The sequence below is a fragment of the Neolamprologus brichardi genome, chromosome 9 (genome assembly GCF_056152115.1).
Source record: "Neolamprologus brichardi isolate AB-2024 chromosome 9, ASM5615211v1, whole genome shotgun sequence".
NCBI lineage: Eukaryota > Metazoa > Chordata > Actinopteri > Cichliformes > Cichlidae > Neolamprologus > Neolamprologus brichardi.
Window position 1 is genome coordinate 26941927 of NC_142112.1, and position 22853 is coordinate 26964779.

At 39.0% G+C, this 22853-nt stretch overlaps 1 protein-coding gene across 2 annotated transcripts; it reads right to left on the reverse strand.

Moving 5' to 3' along the window:
- Positions 1–784: 784 nt before the first annotated feature.
- On the reverse strand, positions 785–22358 carry vps41 (VPS41 subunit of HOPS complex). Of its 2 annotated transcripts, none has more exons than XM_087846218.1 (28): positions 22129–22358; positions 21799–21837; positions 16178–16285; positions 14638–14715; positions 12244–12318; positions 11182–11244; positions 11027–11092; positions 9327–9446; positions 9095–9241; positions 8941–9007; positions 7684–7781; positions 6306–6435; positions 6055–6170; positions 5834–5952; positions 5389–5470; positions 5166–5258; positions 4955–5082; positions 4175–4319; positions 4036–4077; positions 3896–3946; positions 3674–3811; positions 3541–3595; positions 3320–3460; positions 3084–3220; positions 1494–1593; positions 1361–1405; positions 1188–1267; positions 785–1076 (listed from the first exon to the last, which is right to left on the reverse strand). In XM_087846218.1, the coding sequence occupies exons 1-28, from the start codon at positions 22144–22146 to the stop codon at positions 996–998; spliced, it is 2562 nt and encodes an 853-aa protein (XP_087702344.1). In that variant the 5' UTR covers positions 22147–22358; the 3' UTR covers positions 785–995. The 2 variants fall into 2 exon arrangements, with proteins under 2 accessions (XP_087702344.1, XP_006795068.1); XM_006795005.3 differs by having other exon boundaries at positions 22126–22358.
- Positions 22359–22853: the final 495 nt, after the last annotated feature.

Consider the following 22853-nt stretch of genomic DNA (forward strand, 5'->3'; position numbering starts at 1 on the left):
GAGGATGAAAAGTGGAAAGGCAGTTGGTTCAGATGACAAACCTGTGGTGGTATCAAGATGTCTGGGAGATAGCCCGGTGCATTTTTAATTCAGTTGTTTAATGCAATCTTGAAGAGTGAGATGAGAATTGAGAACACCTTTAGTGTGCTGGTACTGGTTTTTAAGAACAAAAATGAAGTGCTGAAGTTTGCTAAAGTTTATGAGCCGAGTTCAGCGAGACAGTGGTGAGGTGTACATGAAAAACCTTTAAAAAAACAAAACATAACCCAAAAGTGCAGCTGTCATTTCATAAAAATATCCATCAAAAATTGTAACAACCAGTTATCACAAATGATTCAGTGTATTCAGGCTGTCAGGCCTCAAGTAGTTTTAAATGTCTGCGCTCCAATTAATCAAGTACATTGCATTACAGAAGTTTGAATCTCTGCTGGAGTTGCAAATGTTTTCCGCCACTGCTACTACAGTAAATGAAATACAAACTGTAAGTCAGTAAAGAAAAATCTTTTTTCTCATTGAGGTTATTTATTGGCACTTTGATAACATTTTAAACTCTACTTTTCAATTCAACTCTATTTATATAGTGCCAAAGCACTCAGCTCAAGGCCTTTCAGCAAGCACTTGGTGACAGTGGGAAATAAAAACTCCCTTTTAATAGGAAGAAACCTCCTGCAGAATCAGGCTCGGGGAGTGGCAGCCATCTCTACCTTTGAATACATTTTTACCCAATTAGCTTGAAGTGGATTTTAACAAAGATGTGTATAATTATCAGACACAAACCACAAACTGCTTTAATTCCATTTTAATTTTCATACAGGTTATCACACACACATCAGAAGCAAGCAGTCATTAGACGTAAATGTACAGAGACAGTCAAACATAAATATTTATGATTTTTGCAAGTTTAGAGTAGAGTGACTGAAGGGAAGTAATATTTATTGACCAATGCGCTGAGTTGACATGAGAGTTCAGTAATAAGACTCTAAGTACACCGTTCATTACTTTTTCATCTCAAGTATTCCGCTTCCCGGCCCTCGTCTCTTCGCACTGCAGATGTTACAAAACTGCAACCCGGGAATCTGAGACAGGAAAGAGCGAAAAGTTACAGGAAGTTATATTTGAGCTTCTCAGATAAAATACCCCAGCACCAATGTGTAAAGAGTGATACAGCATATAGAGATGTCACTTACTGTTCCTGAAGATGGCAAACACTCCTTATGAAACATGTGCCTGCAGTGGAACACCACCACATTGAAGGTTTTGGCCATGTCTGAAACACACGTTGCAAAAATTGGCAAAGAAGAGTTTTCAAATGCAATACAACATTAAAAACAGATGAATACACCTACATTACATGACTCACCTGAGGGTAAAATTGTAGCATGACATGACTCACAAATGTTCTCCTCTGAAAAGAAAACCAGCAACGTTCTTAAGAGTCCAATTTAATATAGCTAATCTCAAAAGGAGCTACACGAACACCAAAGCGCACCCACCATCAACCCTGACGCCTCTCATCTGTGTTCGATGCATCTTCTGAAGCAGGGAGAGGGAGTCGGCCACCAGGATCTTTTTGCAGCCTTCCCTTAAAAGAATCTTGGAAACAAGAAATCAAACGAGCTGTCAACAAACAGGATAAGAGGTGCAGAAATCGGTGAATTGAGCAATTTAAAACCACCCTCGAATGAGGTCAAATGAAATTCTAACAGTAGAGTCATATGAAAAAAAACATACATCTTTACTGAATTAAGAAGATGAGAGAGCAGCCAGGTGCTGCTAATCAAACTCACTTGATTAACTGATCATCAGTGAGTGTGAGCATATCTATAGAAGCAGAAGTTTGAGCAGTTTGCCGGTCTGGAGCATTCAGGTGTGTTAATGCTTAATGTAAGTTAATGCCAAGAAGGAAAGACATCAACAATCATGACCTTAAAGTTCAGTGTTGGAAGGTTTATAAACCAATTTCCAAAATATTTGAGATTCATCATTCTACTGTGAGTGGAAAACATCCATCACAGCTGCTAATCTCCCCAGGACTGGATGTCCCAGCAAATTCACTCCACAGAGCACATAGAAATAGCAAAAAACCCAATATCTACATCTTAGACTCTACAGGCCTCTGTTAGCGTGTTAAATGGGCACGCCACATGGGCACCTTGCAGTCATTGTTTGACCATGAACTAATCTGTAAACCAAAGTATTCCAGAGTCAAATGTGAGGCCAACTGTCTGACAGCTGAAGCTCAACTGAAACTGGGTCATGCAACACGACAATGAACCCAAGCACAGCAGCAAATCTACAAGAGAATGGCTGAAAAAGAAGAGGATCCAGGTGTTGCATTGGCCCACTCAAAGCCCAGACCTCAAGCTGACTGAAATGCTGCAGTGAGTCCCTAAAAGAGCTCTGCATAAACAAATGCCCACAAACTTTAATGAACTGAACAGCGCTGTAAAGAAGAGTGGGTCAAAATTCAAGCACAATGATGTGAGAGACTGGTAAAGTTAAACAGAAAACAATTACTTCAACTTATTGATGTTAAAGGTGGTTCTACAGGCTGTACTTATTCACAGCACTGCAGTCAGACAGTTTATTAAAACTTCCAATGACTACGCCTGCACCTGAACTCAAACATATTTAAAATGTCTCTCTGGTTTTATATCTCTTTATACTCTGTATATGTCCCTTGAACTTAGAACAAACTATATTATTGAAAAGAACTGTTTTTTAAGCTTTAAATGATCGATAGGATCTTAAATCACGATTGCCCTACCAAGGGGTCTAATCCGGACTAGTGATTGGCTTTTGCAATGTGAGTTGTCAAGAATAGATTTCTTTTCAGAACTACTTTCAGCTTTCCATACCACACCAAAGTAAGATGGTTAAGCCAAGGAGTTGTGGCAATGTATTTCTTTGAGAAAGCAGACTGACAAAATGTGGACAAACAGAAGAACTGTTGAAATTTCCTTCACTTATTTCTTAAGATATTAAAGCATATGTCCTTTATCTTATAAACGGCCCAGTAAATTTGAAATGGGCTGAAGGGTGTGGAAAAAATTTCAAGCTAATCTTCGGGACGCATGTCTGACCTGTAGATTGTAGTCATGAAGGATTTTCACGAGGGAATCTCTGAGGTTTGGGATCTCCATGCCTTCCTTTATGCGACGGATGAGCAGAATAGGATCAACATGAGTGCCGATATTATTGAGGAGACCAGTGATGAATGCTGGAGTAAATAAAGTAAAAAGCAAGAGATAACTGAGGTTCAGATTTATTGATGCACATGTTTTCCATGACTGAGTCGATAGGAGATTTGGTGACATACGTGGTTTGTCAATAGAGTAAGAGATGAGATCATCCCACAGCTCTGCGTCATCCTGGTCTTTAGCAAACTCTATGGCTTTGTCAACATCTGCCAGCTCCTCCATGATCATCTGCAAGGCTCGTCTACAGTTTCCCATCCTGCCTGAGAGAAACATGTCTGATTAGGTTCTTCCTTATCTTTTCAAATGAGAGTACGAATCTTAATCCTTAATCAACACTTACTGAGCAGGAAAACTGTCTCCTCCACAAAGTTTCTCTGCTGGCAAATCTCAAGAGCCTAAGGAGGCCAACAAAATGACTTATGTTACCCAACTTCACTTCTAAAGACGTGAATTTATGATTGGATGACATGTACCTTTTCAAGAGGGCAGTGGGTGCTATCTCTCAGGAAAGGTAGCAGATTTGGCCGGTCGTATTCGGCATACAGGCCTATCTGTCTCTCGTGGTACTTCTGGCCTTTGTGGTGGTCCCGTTTGAACAGTTTGTGGAGGTACTGTGGGCAAAAGGCTGGTCAAACTCCCTGCATTATAACATCTGTTTTGAATTCAGTAACCTAAGGTGCTCAAATATAACTCACCACATGCAGAAGTTCAGGCCTGTCTGCTAGTTCTTCCACCACCTTGTCTATCTGTTGGAGTCAAAACAAAATCCGTCACTCAGAATCATTTGTTTAAATCAGGAAGATAAAGACGATTCAAAGAATTCAGGAGTACTTACTGATATCTTGTCTTCATTATCGAGAAGCATGTCAACAGCTTTCTGACAACATGAAGTCATACAGTTTAAATGCTTTAAATGTATAAGAACAACATCTGTAAGTAACAAATGGGAAAATCAGTCGGTAATGACTTTTTACCTCTTTGTCAAAGTCCATGAGGAGTACGATCTTGTCCTCGATGGAAGAGAAAAGGTTGTGTTTGTGGATCAGCTGGTAAACATCTTTGTGCCTCAGTCTCAGGTAGATTTCTAAGGCTCTGTCGTATCGCTGGTCGTAGGTGTACCTGAAACAGCATCGAACACCAGCAACTCACAACAAATTTAACATGATATTTAAAATCCCCATATACCAGTATCATTTCCCAAATGTTGCCAATATAAACAAAGGCAGTCAAAATTTAAGCAAAGTGTTAAAGATGAAAGACATTTTTGAAAATTTCACCTTATTTGACCTTGAAGAAGAGGTCAGAGGTCCAAAGCAAGGTGATATTTACAATCCCCGTATATCATTCTATATACTATATGTTATTAATACAAACCGTAAGAAATATAGAATATAGTTTTAAATAGCTCTGTAGAGCCTTATGATGACTTTGACCTTCAGATCAACCTTGAAGAGCAGGTCAGATGTCAAAAGTGATATTTTAAAGATATTTTTAAGATTTAAAATATCATGTCATGTCAAAGCTTCATATGGTACTTTGTATATGTTGAGAAAACACAGCACAGGTGTAACCATAGCAGTTTCTAAGTTATATTAATGGATTGTTGACATTACCGCAGTTTACACCCTTACAAAGTTTTATGAGAATTCATTGTGTTTACAGACTGAATGACACGCATGGAATCGCTCCTAAAAACATGGCCTCCGTGCTGTAATATTCAATATTCAAGTAATATTCAACTTAAGACCACTCACAACTCAGCCAACGTGGTGAGCAGCGTGCTGTTGGTGGGATCCCTCTTCAGGTGATCAGTGACAGCCTGAACGATGGCCATGTTATTATAAAGATCTCCCGGCCATTCCCGGATCAGGGTGGCAAAACCCTTTACAGAAAAATACAGCACACACTATCAGCCGTCGTACGTTCATCATGCCAAGACTGCAGACGGGTGGGGGTGTAACCTACCTCATAGTCAGTTTTCAGGAATTCATGAAGGATCATTTCATAAATGGCCGGTCTGAGACGCAGATCTCCTCTTGGCAAATACTGACTGATGGCCTGAAACATGACAGAAGTGGCACCACATACAGTGTAAGAGACACAACTTTCCACAGGGTAAGCGTCGCACTTCATTGCAACGTTATAACCACTTTAGTGATGCCTTCAAAGCACAGGCGTTAAAACCTACCTTGAGCTGTCCAATGGTCTTGAACCTGTACACTTCATTCTCCCACAGTTCCATGTTTTTCCCCAGGACCTTTTGACACTTTCTGAATAAAAGTAAATAAATAAATACATTTAAATTAAAAACAAAACACTTGAATCATTTAAATGATAAAAAGAAGATTCTGCTTTTCACATTTGGTCTTTTGAAGAGAAAGCATAAGTGGTCCAATTATATGAATAAAGATACACCATTTTAGTTTGTAATACTTCAAGCTCTAAGTCAAAGGTCAGGGTCACACAAATTAGGAAAAAGCTTTATGTTCTATGGGATCACCTCCAAATTTTAGAGCAATATATTAGTCACTGAGGGACTTAAGCACTTTCATTGGTTGAGCTCTTAAAAACATTATCTTGTTCTTTACATATCTCATGCCAACACTGCTCATCTGCAAACATGCAGGACTTACCTCGCAGCGCTGTCATAGTCTCTCGTGTTCACCAAGTGGTCGATGTATTCCATTCCAATCTTCTGAACGTCGTGCCTCTTAATGTTTTTGAAGCTAATCTCCGCGGCCATCAGCGCCTCCTGATGTCATGGTTAAAAGCGCAGTAACAGGACACAATATCAAACTCTGACCATTGCAGCCGTTAACCTTTAGCAACCCTCATGAAATTCAACAACACAAACCTCGTATTTCTTCTTTTGGACCAGCCAATCAATATGGTCGTCCTGGTCTCGCTCCTTTGCCACAACGATGTCTTTGGGACTGATGATATAGAAGAGTGACTCTCCCTCTGAATGCTCTGTTGATGAAAATACATTTATTCCTCTGCGTACTCCCACATTACAGCTGACATTTGATAATCGATGCATAATGAAATCAGGCTGCAGTAAAAGGCAGCGTGACATTTCTCTGGGAGCAGATCTTATAGTCTCACCGAGGCGGTAGTCTCTGCACTCATTGTCCTGGAAGTTGCGCACCGTCAGCGCGTCTGAAGAGATCTCCTCACAGCTCTCGGGGAGAGGCTGGATGATGTCGAGGCGAGGCCGCGCACATAACTCCTCATCCTGCGAACAGATGTAATGATTTTATATCTGACTTGGGTTTTTGAACAACTACACATTTGTTGTTCACACTTTTGCAGACTTTTAGCTTTAATTTAAGGGTTTAACAAAAACTTTTGCATGAATTGTTTAGAAATTACAGCCATTCTTATACAATCAACAGTAATTGTAAAAAAAAAATTATAATTTAAAAAATTTGGATCGTTTTTAACACCTGGGTAAAAATCCTTTGTAGTCAAAGACTAAAAAAAAAGCAGGGTTACTTTTTCAGTTTACTTTGGACCGCTGTCCATTTGCAATATGAAGTTCTCTCCAATCAGTTTTGCAGCATTTGAATGAATCTGAATATAGAGTGTTGTCCTGTATACCTCACAATTCATCCTGCTACTTCTATCAGCAGTCACATCATCAATAAACACTAGTGCCCTGGTTCCACTGGCAGTCATACATGCCTATGCCATAACACTGCCTCCACCGTGTTGGACAGATGATCTGGTATGCTTCAGATCACGAGTTGTTTGTCATCTTGATTTCATATCTCCATTTCTTTTTCATGACTCTTTTAGAGATTTTCCAAAAAGTCTAATCTGGCCTTCTTGAGTGTAACCAGTGGTTTGCACCTTGTTGTAAACACACTATATTTACATTCATGAAGGCATCTCTTGATGGTAGACCATGACAACGACACATCTATTGCCTTGAGAGTGTTTCTGACATGGTTACATGTCGCAAAGTTCTTTTTCATAACCATAGAAATAACTTATCATCAACGTCTTCTTTGGTCTCTCAGCCTTTTGGTGCTGCTCAGCCAGTGGATTCCTTCTTTTTAATAATGAACCAGATTGAATTTAGTTACTCCTAAGGTTTTTGCTTTTTAGCCTAACGATGACCACTTACTCTGGCACATCTTTGGACTTCATATTGAGAATTCCACTAAAAAGATACCACATAAAAGTTTAACGCTTGGAATCAACTACAGATCTTTTATCTGCTTAATTTCTCATGGAGTGAGGGGGGGTACAGGCCTCACCTGGCAATGAAACTCCCTGTCACTCTGAAAATTAGGTACTATGAATAAAACAGTAATACAACCTTTTTGGAAAACCCACTGATTCAAAGCTTAAAGTATGCACTTCCATCTTGACTGTTGCATTTACAATCCAGTGTCATTATAGACAGATGCAAAGATGCACAAAAAATGCCTAACAACTTACTGACTTTCTTGTATGTTAAAAGAAAAAATATTGTTACCATTTGATCAGAGTTTTCCTTCACAAAGAACAGGGTGACCAGCTGATCTGCCAGCGGTGCCAGCCCACAGATGAAAAACTCGGTCTCAAAAGCAGAAACTAAAAGAAACAAAAGATCATCTCTTCAACAATCGACATTTAAAGAAAGTGAGTGAGAACAAGGTGAAATATTTCTTCCCTTTAATGCCTCACATTATTGTGTAGTTATACGTAAGTGTCCTTCTGTTTTCATACATTGATTGAACTTAAAAGGATACGTGCATAACGCAGCCTTTAGCTTTACAACTACTAAAGTAAGCAACTATTAAACTTTTTTGTTTCTCAGTTAAAGACTTTAGAAAGCAGAAAAAGGAGATGAAATGCATTTATTTCATTGAATTGTTTTTTCATCTTAACAGTATGCACAGACTGAACCTGAGCGCCATTTCAATTCATCTAAACCCGTCTGAACAACAGGACCCTTTCTTCTTGCAGCACTGCCTTCTTCTGCAGTTGACGGGGTAGAAATTTCCCATAATATCATATTTACATCTATACTTTGTGCCCCGATCAGCCCCAAGCTTTAAAACCAAGCCACTCCCAAAATGTTTTTGCAGTGTGAGCCTTTGTCTTGCCAGAGGAAGCATGAACTGCAATTTAAGTTTTCAGGCCTTGGGAAACAACGTCATTCACATTCCCTGAATTTTTACAATCATCACTATATAAACTGAGACAAAAAGCCCCACAGAAGTACCTAATATTCCATTTTCAATTCAATTAAGTTTAATTTATATAACGCCAATTCACTGCAGTCATCTCAAGGTGCTTAACATTACCAAGGACGCCAAGAGAGGGCTCTTTAATTCAGCATTTTGGCCATGTTAATAAAAAAAATTGATTTACAAAGAGATGACAAAAGAACCGAGAAGATAAAACTGAAGAGAGGCTGCTGCCATTGAGTATTGCCATGAGAGTGTTTTTGGTCTGCAACAACGCTCAGCTGAGAGGTATGTGTTAAAGTACGATGCACATAAATGCCAAAGTTTTCCTCAGAAGCACAATCAATAATATAGGATTAACTAGGATGATCAATATCGTAACCACACGATTTCAACGATATGTAAAATTAGAGCTAAATTACGAGGCACAGAGGACGTTTGCAATCTCTAACTTATGTAAAAATATTACTCAGTGCACAGATTTCATTAACTCTGTGACTCGGAGTGTGCACATTTTTCAGTGGTCTCATATGTGGAAGACGGAATGGGGTGCTCTGTACCTATTTCCACATAGCGGCTGGGCAGGTCTCTCATTTCAGTTGGATTTCGCTCTTTCACAACACAAATCTGAAGAGAAATAAGAAGATTAGACTGAACGCACGCCACAGCCGGCGCCTGTGATTAATATTAACACGAGCAGGAAACAAAGCAAACCTTAATGGAAGAACCCCAGCCGACAATGAGAGTGGTGTTGTCCTTCCAGCACAGGCTGCACGGGTACATGTCGGGCCTCAAACTCACATTATCCCTCAACACATTGGTGATCCTCTGCTTTGTGCTGATGTCATATATTTTTACTCCCTGAAGGTAAACAAGCAGCATTTTTACATACAAAGCTGTGCATACAGAAGGATCGGGGTTTGCTTAACTGTCGCAGAGATCTCACCACATTGTTGGCCCATGCAATCAGGTTAGCTCTCCATTTGATATTAGTGATTGTTCCCTCGCCCTCATGTAGAACTGAAGTCTTCCAGCGATTCAGCCAGTTTCTCTCATACAGAAGGAGCTTGAAGGGGGGAAAAAAGTAAGGACATTTAATTCAGGGGTGCAATATTACACCCCAGCCTACAGAGGGCAGTAGATGAACAGTGTATTATACTGGAACAAGCAGTTAGGAAGCTATGTCTGATAAAATCATGAAGTAAAGCCCTATTTTCCTCCACATGTGCAGACTTAATCCCACTTTGGAGCATTTAAACACAAAGAAAATAAAGGTGGATAGCTCAACGTGAGTCAACCTGAGGGAGAAGCTTCACCAGCTCCACTGGTGGACGAAAACATTAAACATCCACATGGCCGAGATCATTTGTGAAGATGGTGTTGAAAATATGAGGCATTACAGTTTTGATTTAATACATCCTTCTCATCATAACATGGATACACGGCATTAACATAAGGTGCCGTGGATAACAATGTAAGATACACGAATAAGTAAGTTCATTACTTTTTGTGTACACCGTCTTTACTCTTGTGCCATCTCAAAAAAGCTGTGAAAGCTCCGAGAGGGCTTTGAGTGATGTGCGTGGCTTGTGTGTTTTTAACCACAATGCAATGTGGCATTGACGGCCCTGAGAGCTATTTCATGAATTAAAGCTTAAGTTAAGTTTTTAGGCCTTGCACCGCACCTTCTGTGGAGGACAAATTCGTTCACATTCCCTGCATTGTTGCGGTTCTCACTATATAAAGTGATACAAAAAGCCCCCGAAAAGTGCATATTATTACCAAGGCAGCCAGGAGAAATTTGTATAGGCTCTTTAATTCAACATTTGGCCTATGTTAATAAACAGTTTGCTCGACAAAAAGATGATATGACAAAAGAACTGGGGAAACAAAATTGAATTTCCTTTGACAGGATGTGGCTCCCGTTGAGGGGTATTGATTTTCATCACAGGCAACTTGTGGAGGCCTTCACAACTTGGAACTGAGAGAAATCAGTGCCAATTGAAAGAAAATAGCAAAGTAACACTAACAATGGAGTTTTGTGGTAAAAGTTTTTCCTCTCCCCTGTTGTATAAATGTCAGCACACTTTATTTATAGGTGGTTTGTGCAATGGCACCACATCTGTGCAGCTTGTAGTAGTGTAATAGGCGAGCGCTAGTAGGTAGCTGTTTTTACCTCAAAGACGAAGAAAAAAAACAGAAAATGACAAATCTAATGTCTAATATGCTTTTCAACTTCCGCGATGACATACCCAGCGGAGGCAACTTCCAGAGAGAGATCGCCGTATGCGCCCGGAAATCCTAAGACTATGTACCCTCTTGATAATGACATCTATTTGCTGTGCTTGTGAAGCATTGCCTTTCAAACACTGTTGAGCGAACAGCACTTTGTGAAAATGGGCAGCTCTCCCGAGAGCACTCCAGCGAAAAGACAGAAAAGTAAGAGCCTTTCACACCAGACAAAGGCCTGCGCGTCGCCCTCAGCCGAGCCAAAGCGAGACGGTGTGCAGGATTCGGTTTCACCCGGACACAATCAGGACGCATTATTGCGGCAGGAAATGTCTTGAAAATGGCGGTTTAAAAAAACAAAACAAAACAAAACTGGGTGTAACAAGCGCACGAGTAAAAAGTACTACTCAAACCTACCTTGTTGCCCCCGGTGACAAACTGCTTATAGTTGGATCTGGTGAACTGAGGGTGTAATGCGACCACCTGTGAAGAACGTTTAACAGTTTAGAAGAGCAAAATCTATTCATTCTCTTTTCCATCCTATAACACTGCAAGTCTGCAGAAAAACTTACTTTGATGGGACAGTCAAAGTTCTCATGGAAGCCCTCTCTTGTGTAGAGGCCGAATACTTGAACCTGGAACACAGACGGTGCAGCAGAACAGCAAGCAAAGGTGAATAACTCAAAATTTCTCCTTTAATTGCTGCCTCTGCAACTATCTGAGGCCAGCGGGGGGAAGTATGGTCTGAAAAGATTTTTGATTGGCTCCCTACTTCTCCGCTGGGTCACCAATTAGTGGGGCCAGTTGATTCTTCGAACCCTGCAGGGTTTACAGCAGAAATCCTAATCGTGGACTGACCACAGCCTCAGTTTGCTACAGTAGCCTTTAATGTACCATTAGAGTACACGACGCCCACTTTTCCTCTACCTGAAGCCCCACCACCACCACCAAAAAAAGATGGGGAAATAATATAAAACTCTGACGCTATCTCATCTCTTGAACCGCAGCAGTGGTTAAGGATTAAGTTAGATTTCAAAGGATTATCAGCCAGCTGAATTGGTGAGGGCAAACAATTGCTATAGCATTGATTTTAATTGTCTGCTCCACTTTTTTTGCGCGACAAGATCTTGTTTTTGCCACCAGAGTGCTGGAAGCAGGGGGAGGGCGATATCAGAAAGCATATCTTGACTGCAAAATCCATGAAGGATGGTGGTAATGATGAGAAGAGACAAGATAACAGCAAGGTGGAGAACATGGAGAGGGTATCCATAGATGGGCTGATGGCTGACTGACAGCTCAACGGATCTGAGTGCAATCCTTCCCTCCCACCCCTCCCCACGCTTCAAAATTGTTACAAGCTTTTTATAAATTCCCGCATCATGAAAAAAATATGGGGCTTATGTGTAGATATGGAGAAGATAAAACTCCAGGTTAATGCACCGAGTGCGGAGGAAGTGCCGTCTAAAAATTCGCTGCTAGTTCCAAATCATTATGATAAAGTTTCAGGCTGATAAGGCGAGTTTATATGAATCAGAGGATGAATTATGAAAGATGAGAAGCACTGATTGGTGATTTCATTTTTTGCTGCAGGCCCAGAGATCACTAGCCAGCGGTGATGAGTGGAGAGATCTCACCTTCCCATCCTCGGAGCAGATGCCCACATGCTCTCCACTTTCATCCAGACTGATCTGGTTGATCTTCACTGAACTCTGCGGAGACACAATATCACGGCATCGTTTTTTTAAAGAGGTGGGCGAGTATCATAGTGGATGGCCAAATGTTGCTAGCTGACATTTTACCCCAACTAAGTGAAATGCCAGGAAAAAGAAAAAAAGGCAATGGATGCATTGTCCCATATGTGTCAATGCATAGAGAGTGCATTAATACTGAAAATGTTAGGGGTCCCTCTGCTGCAGATGCTTTTAAATTTAGGGCTCTTAAGATAAAAGGATCAACTAAATGGCATAAATTACAGCAAATGTTACTTTAAAAACGTCCCTAAAGTGAGGACGGTGCCTCGGTGTAGACTTGAAGAGGAAAGAAGTTGTTTTGCTTATCATAGATTTCCAATTTTTCCAAAGCAGTTGCTTCAGCTATTTGGTAATCATATTAAATCCAACAGCTAGAGCACAGCTGTGTCTCTCCTGTTCTGTGAAACAACCTCCCTGTTTCGGGTTATGATTTTTTAAAAAACTGGCAGTAAGTTTCTCTGGTAAGTAGCACTTGAATCAACATGCTCAGCAGGCGCACGACATTTGGAAACACGAGTGCAGGTACAGTAATGTAAACCCACTCCTCCCTGCCTACCAAATCAGCCCTGATTACTGAGTTTTTGTTTTTTGTTTTGTTTGGGGGGGTTTTTTGGTTTTGTTTTTTTGACTTGCAAATTAAATTATTGTTCAGAGTTCATTCCCTCCAGATCAGTGGGAGTAATGTAGTAAAATAGTAGGAGTAAATTAGAGAGAGGCAAGCTCATTTCTGGGTGTGAAATCTTCCTTCAGGGTACTACGTGAAATCTCAAAATATCTCCTTTTGCTTCCACATGGGATCTAAACTGTATTATTTTGTCTGCAGGGCCCGAGTTAACACTGTTGACTGTTAGGTATTTTTTTCAGGAATATAAAAGTTTCATCAGCCAGGAGGAGAATTGCATTTTTACAATGAAAAAAAACCCCAAAAACCTCTTTGGGTATCTGATCAGCCAGTTGTGGTTTTCGACTCAGTGTTTACCTTTATTATGATTCCATACATACTCCACTTAGACCTTTAATGATTTAACAGCAGTATCAGTCTTGACCACAGCACTGTCTGTCTCACTACTAAAGCTTTCTGCGTCATTCATATAACAAAATACAGTTTCTGAAGACAGCAGAACTAAAAACAATGGCTAAAAATGGGGTTGCAAAAATCTATGTTATCCAGTCGTCAGCTTCCTCGAGCTGTGACCTCAGTAAACACTTTCTTGATGAGTTTGTGGTCTAATTTGTCAGTTTCCTATCTTATTTATTAGCTAATGATGTTCTTTGGTAAACTCCTTTTAGAGTCAAGAATGATAACAAAGCATGACGTGCTTATTTTGTTATTAACAAGTGTGCAGGGTACTCGATTGCTCTGGAATATCCATGTTTCTTTCATGTTTTAAAAAGCTAAAGGAAAATTTTATAGTGCTGCTTTAAATTACTAATGGTGATGTCTCTTACATATTCATGTGTGCTGGTGTGCATGACTCAGGGCTGAAACTGACAAGCTAGACACAACAACAACCTACTCAATTTTGTTTCCCACAGGTATCCTTGTGCTAATCAAAATACTGTGTTTATACTAGATATTAGTACCAAACAGACTAATTACAAATGCTGAGGTTTGCATCACTGCAACTTGTAGTCAGATTTCTGAGAATGTGCAGGTTAAGCTATCTGCAATCTTGTTTCCACTTATCAAAAAACATTTTTTTCCATGCAGAAGTCAAAGCTTTGTATTATTGTCACAACTGTTTTTTTTTTTCTTTTCAATTAACTAATTCAAACTTATGATGAAATAAGCTCAAAATTGAGATAATAACCGGAAATGTTGACTTGGCTCAGCCTGGCAAAACAATTTTTTGCCCATCTTTAATATACAGGCTATGGCGCTTGCCCTCTGACATGTTTGTTTTGTTTTGTTTTAACTTTATTTTAATATGTTTGTTTTTTGGCTCATTTCTTTATTTCATGTGTTTAATATGTCTTGGAGTAAAAGTAGAATTGAATTCCAAGTACAGCAGATGAGATTACACAAGAAAGTAAATTCAGATTTCTAACTGATGACATCACTGGATGAAAGGTTAAAGTTACAGAAATCTCAGCGTTATTAAAACTTTTCTTCTCAGGACCATGACTGCCAACTGATAAACAAACAGAAAAACAATATAATGTAGTTAGTAACATAAACAGCGGACTCTCATTGCATCCACTGAGCTAACAAGGCTAAAAAGTGTTTTAAATTCAAGTAATTGGTTAATGTAACCCAAAGAATTTTAATGTACTCACAATCTCAAACTTCTGAGTAATATTTCCTTGGATGTCCAACAGGAAGACCTTTCCAAAATGAGTACCTAAGGCGAGAAACTGAAAGGAGACAAATGTAATGTAAATTAAACCAGAAGACACCTGAAATCAATTCCAGATTTTCCAGAAAAAAAAATCTTGTGTTTATGACGGCTGTGGGAGAGGATAAAAAAATATTTCCTGGATCTGCAGTGGCATGGGCAAAGTGGGGATTGGGTGGGCTTGGAGGCAAAACTGTGAAATTGCAGGGGGTGGAAAAGCCCTATTTATTAAAGCAGACAGTGTGAAATGGCATTTTTCCCCCTCAAATTAAAATGCTTAAGCATAATAAATGCACTGTACATCTGACTTCTTCCCATGCAACCCAATCACCTCCCTGCCCAGCACAAGGCTATTATTTCTACTGAGCAGCAACTGGTTTCCGTGTCTTGTGCTTCGGCAGAAGCGCACGTGTGCATATGTATGTGTGCGTGTGAGTGTGTACACGAGTCCACTGGGACAAAAAAATTATAGAAACCGGGGGCTTTGGCATTAGATTAAGTGTGTGTTCTTCCACCCCAGCCCCTGCTCCATGCCCTCCTCCTAATCCCCCTCCCTTCTAGACCAGCATGTGGATGTGCGGCGAGGCCAGCATGCTTCAGTGCAGTCTATAATGAAATGCTTATATTTACAGGCACAGCTGAGCATGTCAGACAGAGCCCCTGCAATCTCCCCAAATAAAATAACCAAAAATAAATAAATAAAGGGTTCAACCTTGTGAGGCGGAGCGACTTTTAAAGGGATTTATCAGAATGGAATTGTTCAAATGAAATTCCGATTCAGACACTTAAAATATGAGGCAACATAAGGCAGTATGTGCTGTCGGTGGCTTTTAGGGTTGTGGGAGTTTGCCACAGAAGAGGAGGGTGGGGGAGGGTAGTGGTGGTGTGACCACACAGGTAGCTGGATGGCAAAAAGTACATAAGCATAGAAATCCCAAGAAGAAAGACAAGTCAGATCAAATTTAAATTTTCAGCAAAGCAGTCTCTCTCTCTGTGGCACAGTTGCTGTTTTTAGGTTAAAAGAAGAAAAAAAGGGGGAACAGAATCCTCAAAGTACAAACAAATACACGAACATCAATAGTGGTTAATAAAACATCAGGTGAGGAGACATAACTGGGTATGACTTTTGCTCTGCTCAGGCGTGCAAGTGTGCCGCTGGTGCCACGATGATTAACCATCTCGCCGAGAGTGGCCCTCTTAAAAAACAAAGGGAGACGAGGAGCAAAAAATATGTAAGAGTGGGAATAAAAAGAGGAGAAGACAATGGTGCCTGATGCCTTCTGATTCACCTCCCTGAGAGGGAAAAGCAGGGGAAGGTGAGAAAATAATGGGTCTGCCTTTACAGATTCAACAGAAGGGAAGAAATCCAACTTTGAAGCTGACATCTCTCAAATGTGTACCTAAACAATGTGAAATGTCTGCGCAAGATGGGTGAACCTGACACGGAAATGCCCCTGCGGGTGGTGGATCATAACCTCTACCTTGTCATGGACGGTCATACAGCTGGCTGCATCATTCTGGAGAATTTCTGTCATCCCGTTGGAGAGCCTCTCATACTTCAGCTTGGGCTCCTCCTCGCTGTCCTCCTCCTGGTGAAGAAAGCAGTCTCTTAATAATATTTTCCAACCGCTATTCCTGTTCCCTAAAATCCCCCAAATCATCACTGCAGTGAAAAGAAATATGCAAAATCTCCACCTAACCTGATGTTGTATATTAAAATCTGATTTTTATGAAACACGTGCTACAAAATATGACAAAAATCCCTATTTATCCAACGTTACATCTTAAAGGTGCCTTATTTAGTTTTTGACCACTAGGGGCTCTATGGAGCAACATTTTTACACGCAAGTCCCTGATTTGCATCTTTTTTTATGCAAGCACACAAAAGGGTATAAAAAGATGTGCACCACAATACCAACAGACATAAAGACCATTTTACACCATTTTTATCCTTTCTGACAGAAAACAAATGCAGTGATGTGTGAACTAAGATAACAGAGACGGAGAAACACATCATTACTCTAGAAGACAAATTGAGCTTGTTTTTATGAGAAACAGTGAATGTCAGTGTTACAAAAACAATCAAGAGGGCACCAAAAATGGTTAAATACTTGTTTTGGTTATAGTGATATGACTAATGTAAGCAAAATCACTTGAAGGTCAGTGAATTTACCTGTGCTTCTCAGAAGATACAAATAAAATAATATAGATATCATAGTCTGTGTATATACATAGGCTGCAAGTCACCTGCCAACACAATTTGAAATGACTTTTTATAAAGCAGTTTATGTTTAAGTAAATGAAATAATAATTTTGTTATTTTTTGTCACCACGGTATTTAATTGGGCATTGAGAATCATTTAATACATTTGGTATTGGAACTACTCAATTTCTGGTATTGTGACATCCCTGCTTAATGTTTTTCTAAACTGATTAGAATTGGAGTTTATCACTTATCACACTTATCATAATGAAGTACTAACAGCCGATCAACAAATTGCTGCAAATTATTAGTTTTTGCATGAATTCCTAAAAGCTGAATGAGACAATGATTATGTGGAAACACACAGAGATGCACCGATATTCTTTCCCACACATCATTATCTCACTATAATCATATAATCATCTTATTATCATTATATGCCACTTCAAGCCTTGCTGACAGTATGGCAAATCAACAAATAGGGTTATATTAACCTAACCCTTAAAAGACACTGAGATAAAGAGTTGAATAATGTTTTTTTTATTTATTATAAAGAGCATTTCCTTTTATTCCTTTTCCCTTGGTACAACTGGAGGAATAAATAACAACAAAATGACACAAACAGCCAAAATTTCTATTGTAGACCAATCAGGTTTTTCTACTTTGAATTATTATTCTGTTCATCAAAAGTGAGAAAACAGTTAAAAATATGACAACACTATAACAACAGCTATTTCAATCACTGAATTACATTATACTTAATGATGAAATGATGAATAAGATCCTCACATTTGAGAACCTAAAAGCAGACAAAATTGCTAAATGTTTGGCGGTTTTGCTTTAACCGATCTAATTTAATTTACTGCTATTTATCCATTTCTAATATGCAGGTAATGCACAAATTTACTGCATAAACATAACTGGGATTCCTTTCAGCAGCATTTATTGCAGCTTTCAGTCTCCAATAACTGTGATTAATCCATTTTTGAAGCCTGTGTACATGAACATATGTGTATGGAGGGATGTATGCACAAAGACAAAATTTCCATCACCTTGCATGAAATGCTTGATAAAACAATAAAAGCAACATCTTTTCATGACACTGTTCATCCCCAGTGAAATACATGAATTTATAGTCTTTTCATAAAGCAAACTTAAGGTATTATACTGTGTTACACTTTCCAGCCTGAGTCAACATTTGCGGCCAGTCACAGCCTGAATATTACTCATAATTCAGTTTATAACCAATGCTGCACAGTCTGTGGCTGCCCAGAGGGTGCATCAACTCAAAACATTGTCTGCCATTATGTGCTACTGGGTTGGAGGTGGGGGACAATAGCGTGGAAAAAATGTTATTTTCAAAAACAATCCTTTCCCACTCAACAACGCCATATCTAGGCTATTTCCTGTGTATTCTGGTTGTGAGATTTCTGATGCGAGGGCATTTGTCACGGGTTTCAAAGGCGTATCAAACAACAAAGGCAAACTTCATCCCCACAGAGAAACTACCCATTTTAAAACTTTTGCCATCTCTTGTAAGTTGCTCTTTGTTTTGTCAACTACTCAGCTGGCCTTGATGTTGTAACCATTTTTGCCATTTTCTTTTAGTATTGGCTTTTAAAATAGAGCATGAAGGGAAACATTCAGCTTTAAATATACTGCACAGCGAGGACCACACTAGTTGGAGAAACGAAGGCGTGTACCCTGTATTATTAAGACAAACAACAAATCATCATGTGTCATAAACACAGTTTATACACAGGTGCGAAGTAAGGGAAAGATCAACACATAGTATATATAAAAATTCTATTAATCACATGCTGCAGCCTTTAAAGTCAACTCAACACAGCTAAACAACACAGCAGGCCATACACAGTGCTCTCCACCAAGATTATCAAACCACCTCACTGAGTATTTCTGCTTCTTGGCATTGTGCTTGATCATAAATTATGATAGAGAAGACGCACTGCTACAGGTTTTTCTTTATCATTTTTTGTATGTTAACAACAATAAAAGATATTAACAGTAATCAACTGGGTATATTAAAAGATTACGTAACATATTGCTCACTTCCTCACATTTCTTATTGCGAGGACTGACCTTTAAAACAAAACAAATTCAATCCATTATTACAGAAAACAGCCACATGCATTATTAACACGGCTGGTTATTAGGTTCACACTGATCCACTGAATGATTCAGTTTATAAAATAATGCAAACAATATTCAAACCAAAGTCACTCATTTGCTGTCCATAAAAGTTTGTTTTGTTTCTTTCCGGTTGATTAAGAAGGGAACGAATATCACTAAAAGAAGATTTTTGACCAAACAGTTTCAGGACAAGGTGCTTATGACACACTATTACACAGTAATAACAGTTTTACAACTGTCATATATCAACTATCAATTTACATTTAAAAATATGATCTTCGATGAATTATGGCATTCAGAAACGTAACATTTAGACACAAACTATTGAGCTATACATGTCACACCTAGGCATGTACATGATAAAATACACAAAGTTAACATTGTCATATACCCTAGTTAAGCACACCTTGTATGTTTCAGTGCTTGCATGGGTTCCTGCATATATCAAACTAAATCAAGAGTCTGGTAATAATTTTTTTCCATCATTATATTTGCTTGTTTCAGTCCACTTGGTTTGGATTAAAGCCATTTCTTTACAGCTCTGAAACCAATGTTTTCTAACTTTGCTTGGTCCATGTTTTGCAGGACTGTTCTTGTTTTCAAATAACTGGAGATCATACCTTTATCCTGATCATAGCATCAGTGGCAGCTTTATACTGCCCACGATCCCAAATTCAGTAATAGACTTGTCAAATTCATACATCATCATTTCCTGTCAGTCTCGCAACCTGCAGTATATTAACAGTGGCTGTCTTGATGTCATTATCAACGTCTATATTGAACTTAACTGCATTTATGAATTTCAATCCTAGCACGCATGCTGGTGGCACTCCCACCATACTGCTGATTTGCATGGGTCGTGTCCAAAGACCTACGTTTATGAAACCAGCATATAACATGCTATAAAAACTTTGCTTAAACTGTTTTCCCAGCTGACATCAGCTTGGTCCTTTGTCCATAAAATTAAAGTGTGTCCATAATGCTGTTTAACAAATTAGCTTTTAGATTTTGGTACTCAAAGTGAACTTCTAGTGTTGAGGTTAAATTATTGAAAATTGCTAAAATGAATTTAATTAATTTGCTTTTTCTTTTCCAACAGTAGCACAAAAACATCATCAATTATTGACACTTGAGGGTGTGAACGATTATGTTGTTCCCATTTTATTCTTTGTGGAATTAAAAGACCGCAGTCTAGGCTTACAGAAGCGTTGCTTCTGCCTGATTCTGTTCAGTCACTACATGGTGCAGAGATCCTGATTTATTGTGTGCTGTTTACACTGTCTGTGCAATATGTGATGACTGAATAAAACTAAACTAAGCTAAAATATGCATTAAACCATTTCATTTGCTTCTAAAGGAGTGGCAGAATCATGTAGAGCACTTAGAGCCTTATAGTGATCCAGCAAGTTGCTAAAAATACAATGCATGATGTCTTTTCTTCCATTTATTACCCTTCATTCTCTACCTTTTATGTGCTTTCGGGACCACAAAAGTACATTTTTTGACAGGCTTTTATGGAACTCACCCTTTCGTTTTTCAGCTGCTGGGGTTTCTTTTGATTTGTAACCATTTTTGCCATATTCTCCATCTACTGACAGCTGAGCTAAATGAGACTCCTCGTGTCATCATCTAGCTTAATGTTCAAGGTTCAAGCAAGACTCGCCCATTTGTCTGCTTTTAAGGGGAACGCTGTAGCTGTTAAATCTAACCATGTTAGTTTGTTTGAGGCAGAAAGAGGAGGAAATTGGTGCAATCAGTCGACTAATATGTTGTTTAAATCTATCGTTTTAAGGGTTTGATCCGCTGAGCATACTAAAAAGCACTTACAAATCAGGCTTATTATTGTATTATGTTATTACAAATCAGACTAATCTAACCAAATCATGACGTTGATGAAGAGAATGCCTCTGACTTTCCAGAGCCACTGCTCAGACAGATTGTTACTCTGCTCATCTCTTCTGTTAGTAGAGTGTAGAGCAAACAGCCCCTCGCTGCCTTCATCTAGCGAGGCTGCTGTCAAGCTGGTAACAACAGCAGCCAGCTACAGTATATTGCAATATTGTAAGCAAATAATCACCTGTTTGCAGCAGCCACTCAGAGGAGACTTGCAATCCCACAGTCCAGTGAGTGTTTGTCCATGACTACTGAACACATGGTGCACAGACAGACCACTATTTACAAGTCTGGTTTATTTTCTTGAGAAAAAAAAGTAGTAGCTTGAGAAAGGTGCAGGTGTCCAAAATGCAGCATATATCTTATATATGATTCCATCCTCTGCTACCGATGAAGAAAAATTCTCCTTCCTGTCAGCGTGATGTGTAATGTTATATTTTATTCAGCCCATGTGAGATCCTCCAAAGCACAGGTGTACTGTAACATGCCAGAGTTCAGTCATAATATTGATGGATCTGGAAAGCTATATGTAATTCATGAGTGTTTGACACCTCTCAGAACCTGACAAAGATCCTTTAGGGATCAAGCTGTGCTGATAAAGCCTATGTTATGTATTACAGCCCCTTCAGTAGGCAGAGATTTCAAAAAGCATCCAAACCTGACGGAAATATGAACACTTCTGTCACTGACAGTATATTATTGGTGATGCATGTCTACACTGACATACTGGTGCAACTGCATGACACATTCAAGTCCATTTCTTCCAGTTATTATTTTTTTAAAATATATATCAAGATTTCTTAAAATAAATTCATCTTAGATGAGCTAAAATGATGAGGTATTTTTGATTCTTACCTCAGACTCATCTGTGGTTTCCTCACTTGGATGTCTGACCTAAAAGCAGAAAAATGTTGGGTTGCTTTAAAAAATATATATTAATGTTAAAGCATGGTTTCAAAGGCCATGACTATTTATTTAGAGATTAAATATATACCAAACAACTGCAAAGCTAAATTAGCACCTAAAATGTTAGCTTTCCAAGCAGAGAATGGCTTTATGAGAAGCTAAATCAAATGAAACCACAGCTGACAGCTCTCACAGGCACACTTTGAATGCATTTTTGATGCAAGTGCGTTTAAAACAGAAACATTTAGCTAGCTAGCTTTAGCATTTTGAGCTTACCTGCTCCTCCACTTCCGCCATTGTGATATTATTGAGCGATATATCCAAAGGTAACAGCTATAATACTTTAACAAATATTTTTAAAAATATCCGTTAAATCTCCGCTAAAGGTTTGTTTCATCTCAGAAACACCCGCTGTTACGTGACAGCAAAGTGATGTTTGTTGTCGAAACCTGCTTCCAGTCATAAGCTAAATCACATGACTTGAATACCAAGGCGTTATGGGTAATGAAGTCATTCAGATAGAGAAACGACAACGCGGATACTCCGACAGAATAAAAGGAGACGATTACTTAAAAAACGATGCCAGGTGACAGTTCATATGTTTTTCGTGGCAAATACTTGTAGCAAGTTTTATTCGGTTTTTAACAATCCAAGTGTCTCTTTTCTTAAGTGTCAGACGGCAAACTTGTGAAGAAAATGTCTTTTTTTTTCAGTTGAAGCTAACAGTCTTGAAACTGCAGCCAAATAACCCGCAGTAAAGCTAGGTATAACCATAAAGCACATCTTCACTGACAACATTAATAGACCAACCTTAAAAATTTGAACGGTCGCCAGATACAATAAATTAACCTGGACTAAAAGTCCTCCAAACTTTCCCCAAGGGGATGATAAAAAGGCTGATTTCTGCTGTCATTAAAAGGTATTCAAATAAGTGGCTAAAAGGAGCCAGCTAAATCCACCCCCTTGTATACAGCTGAGTATTTTAATTTGTTGTATTAATTGTC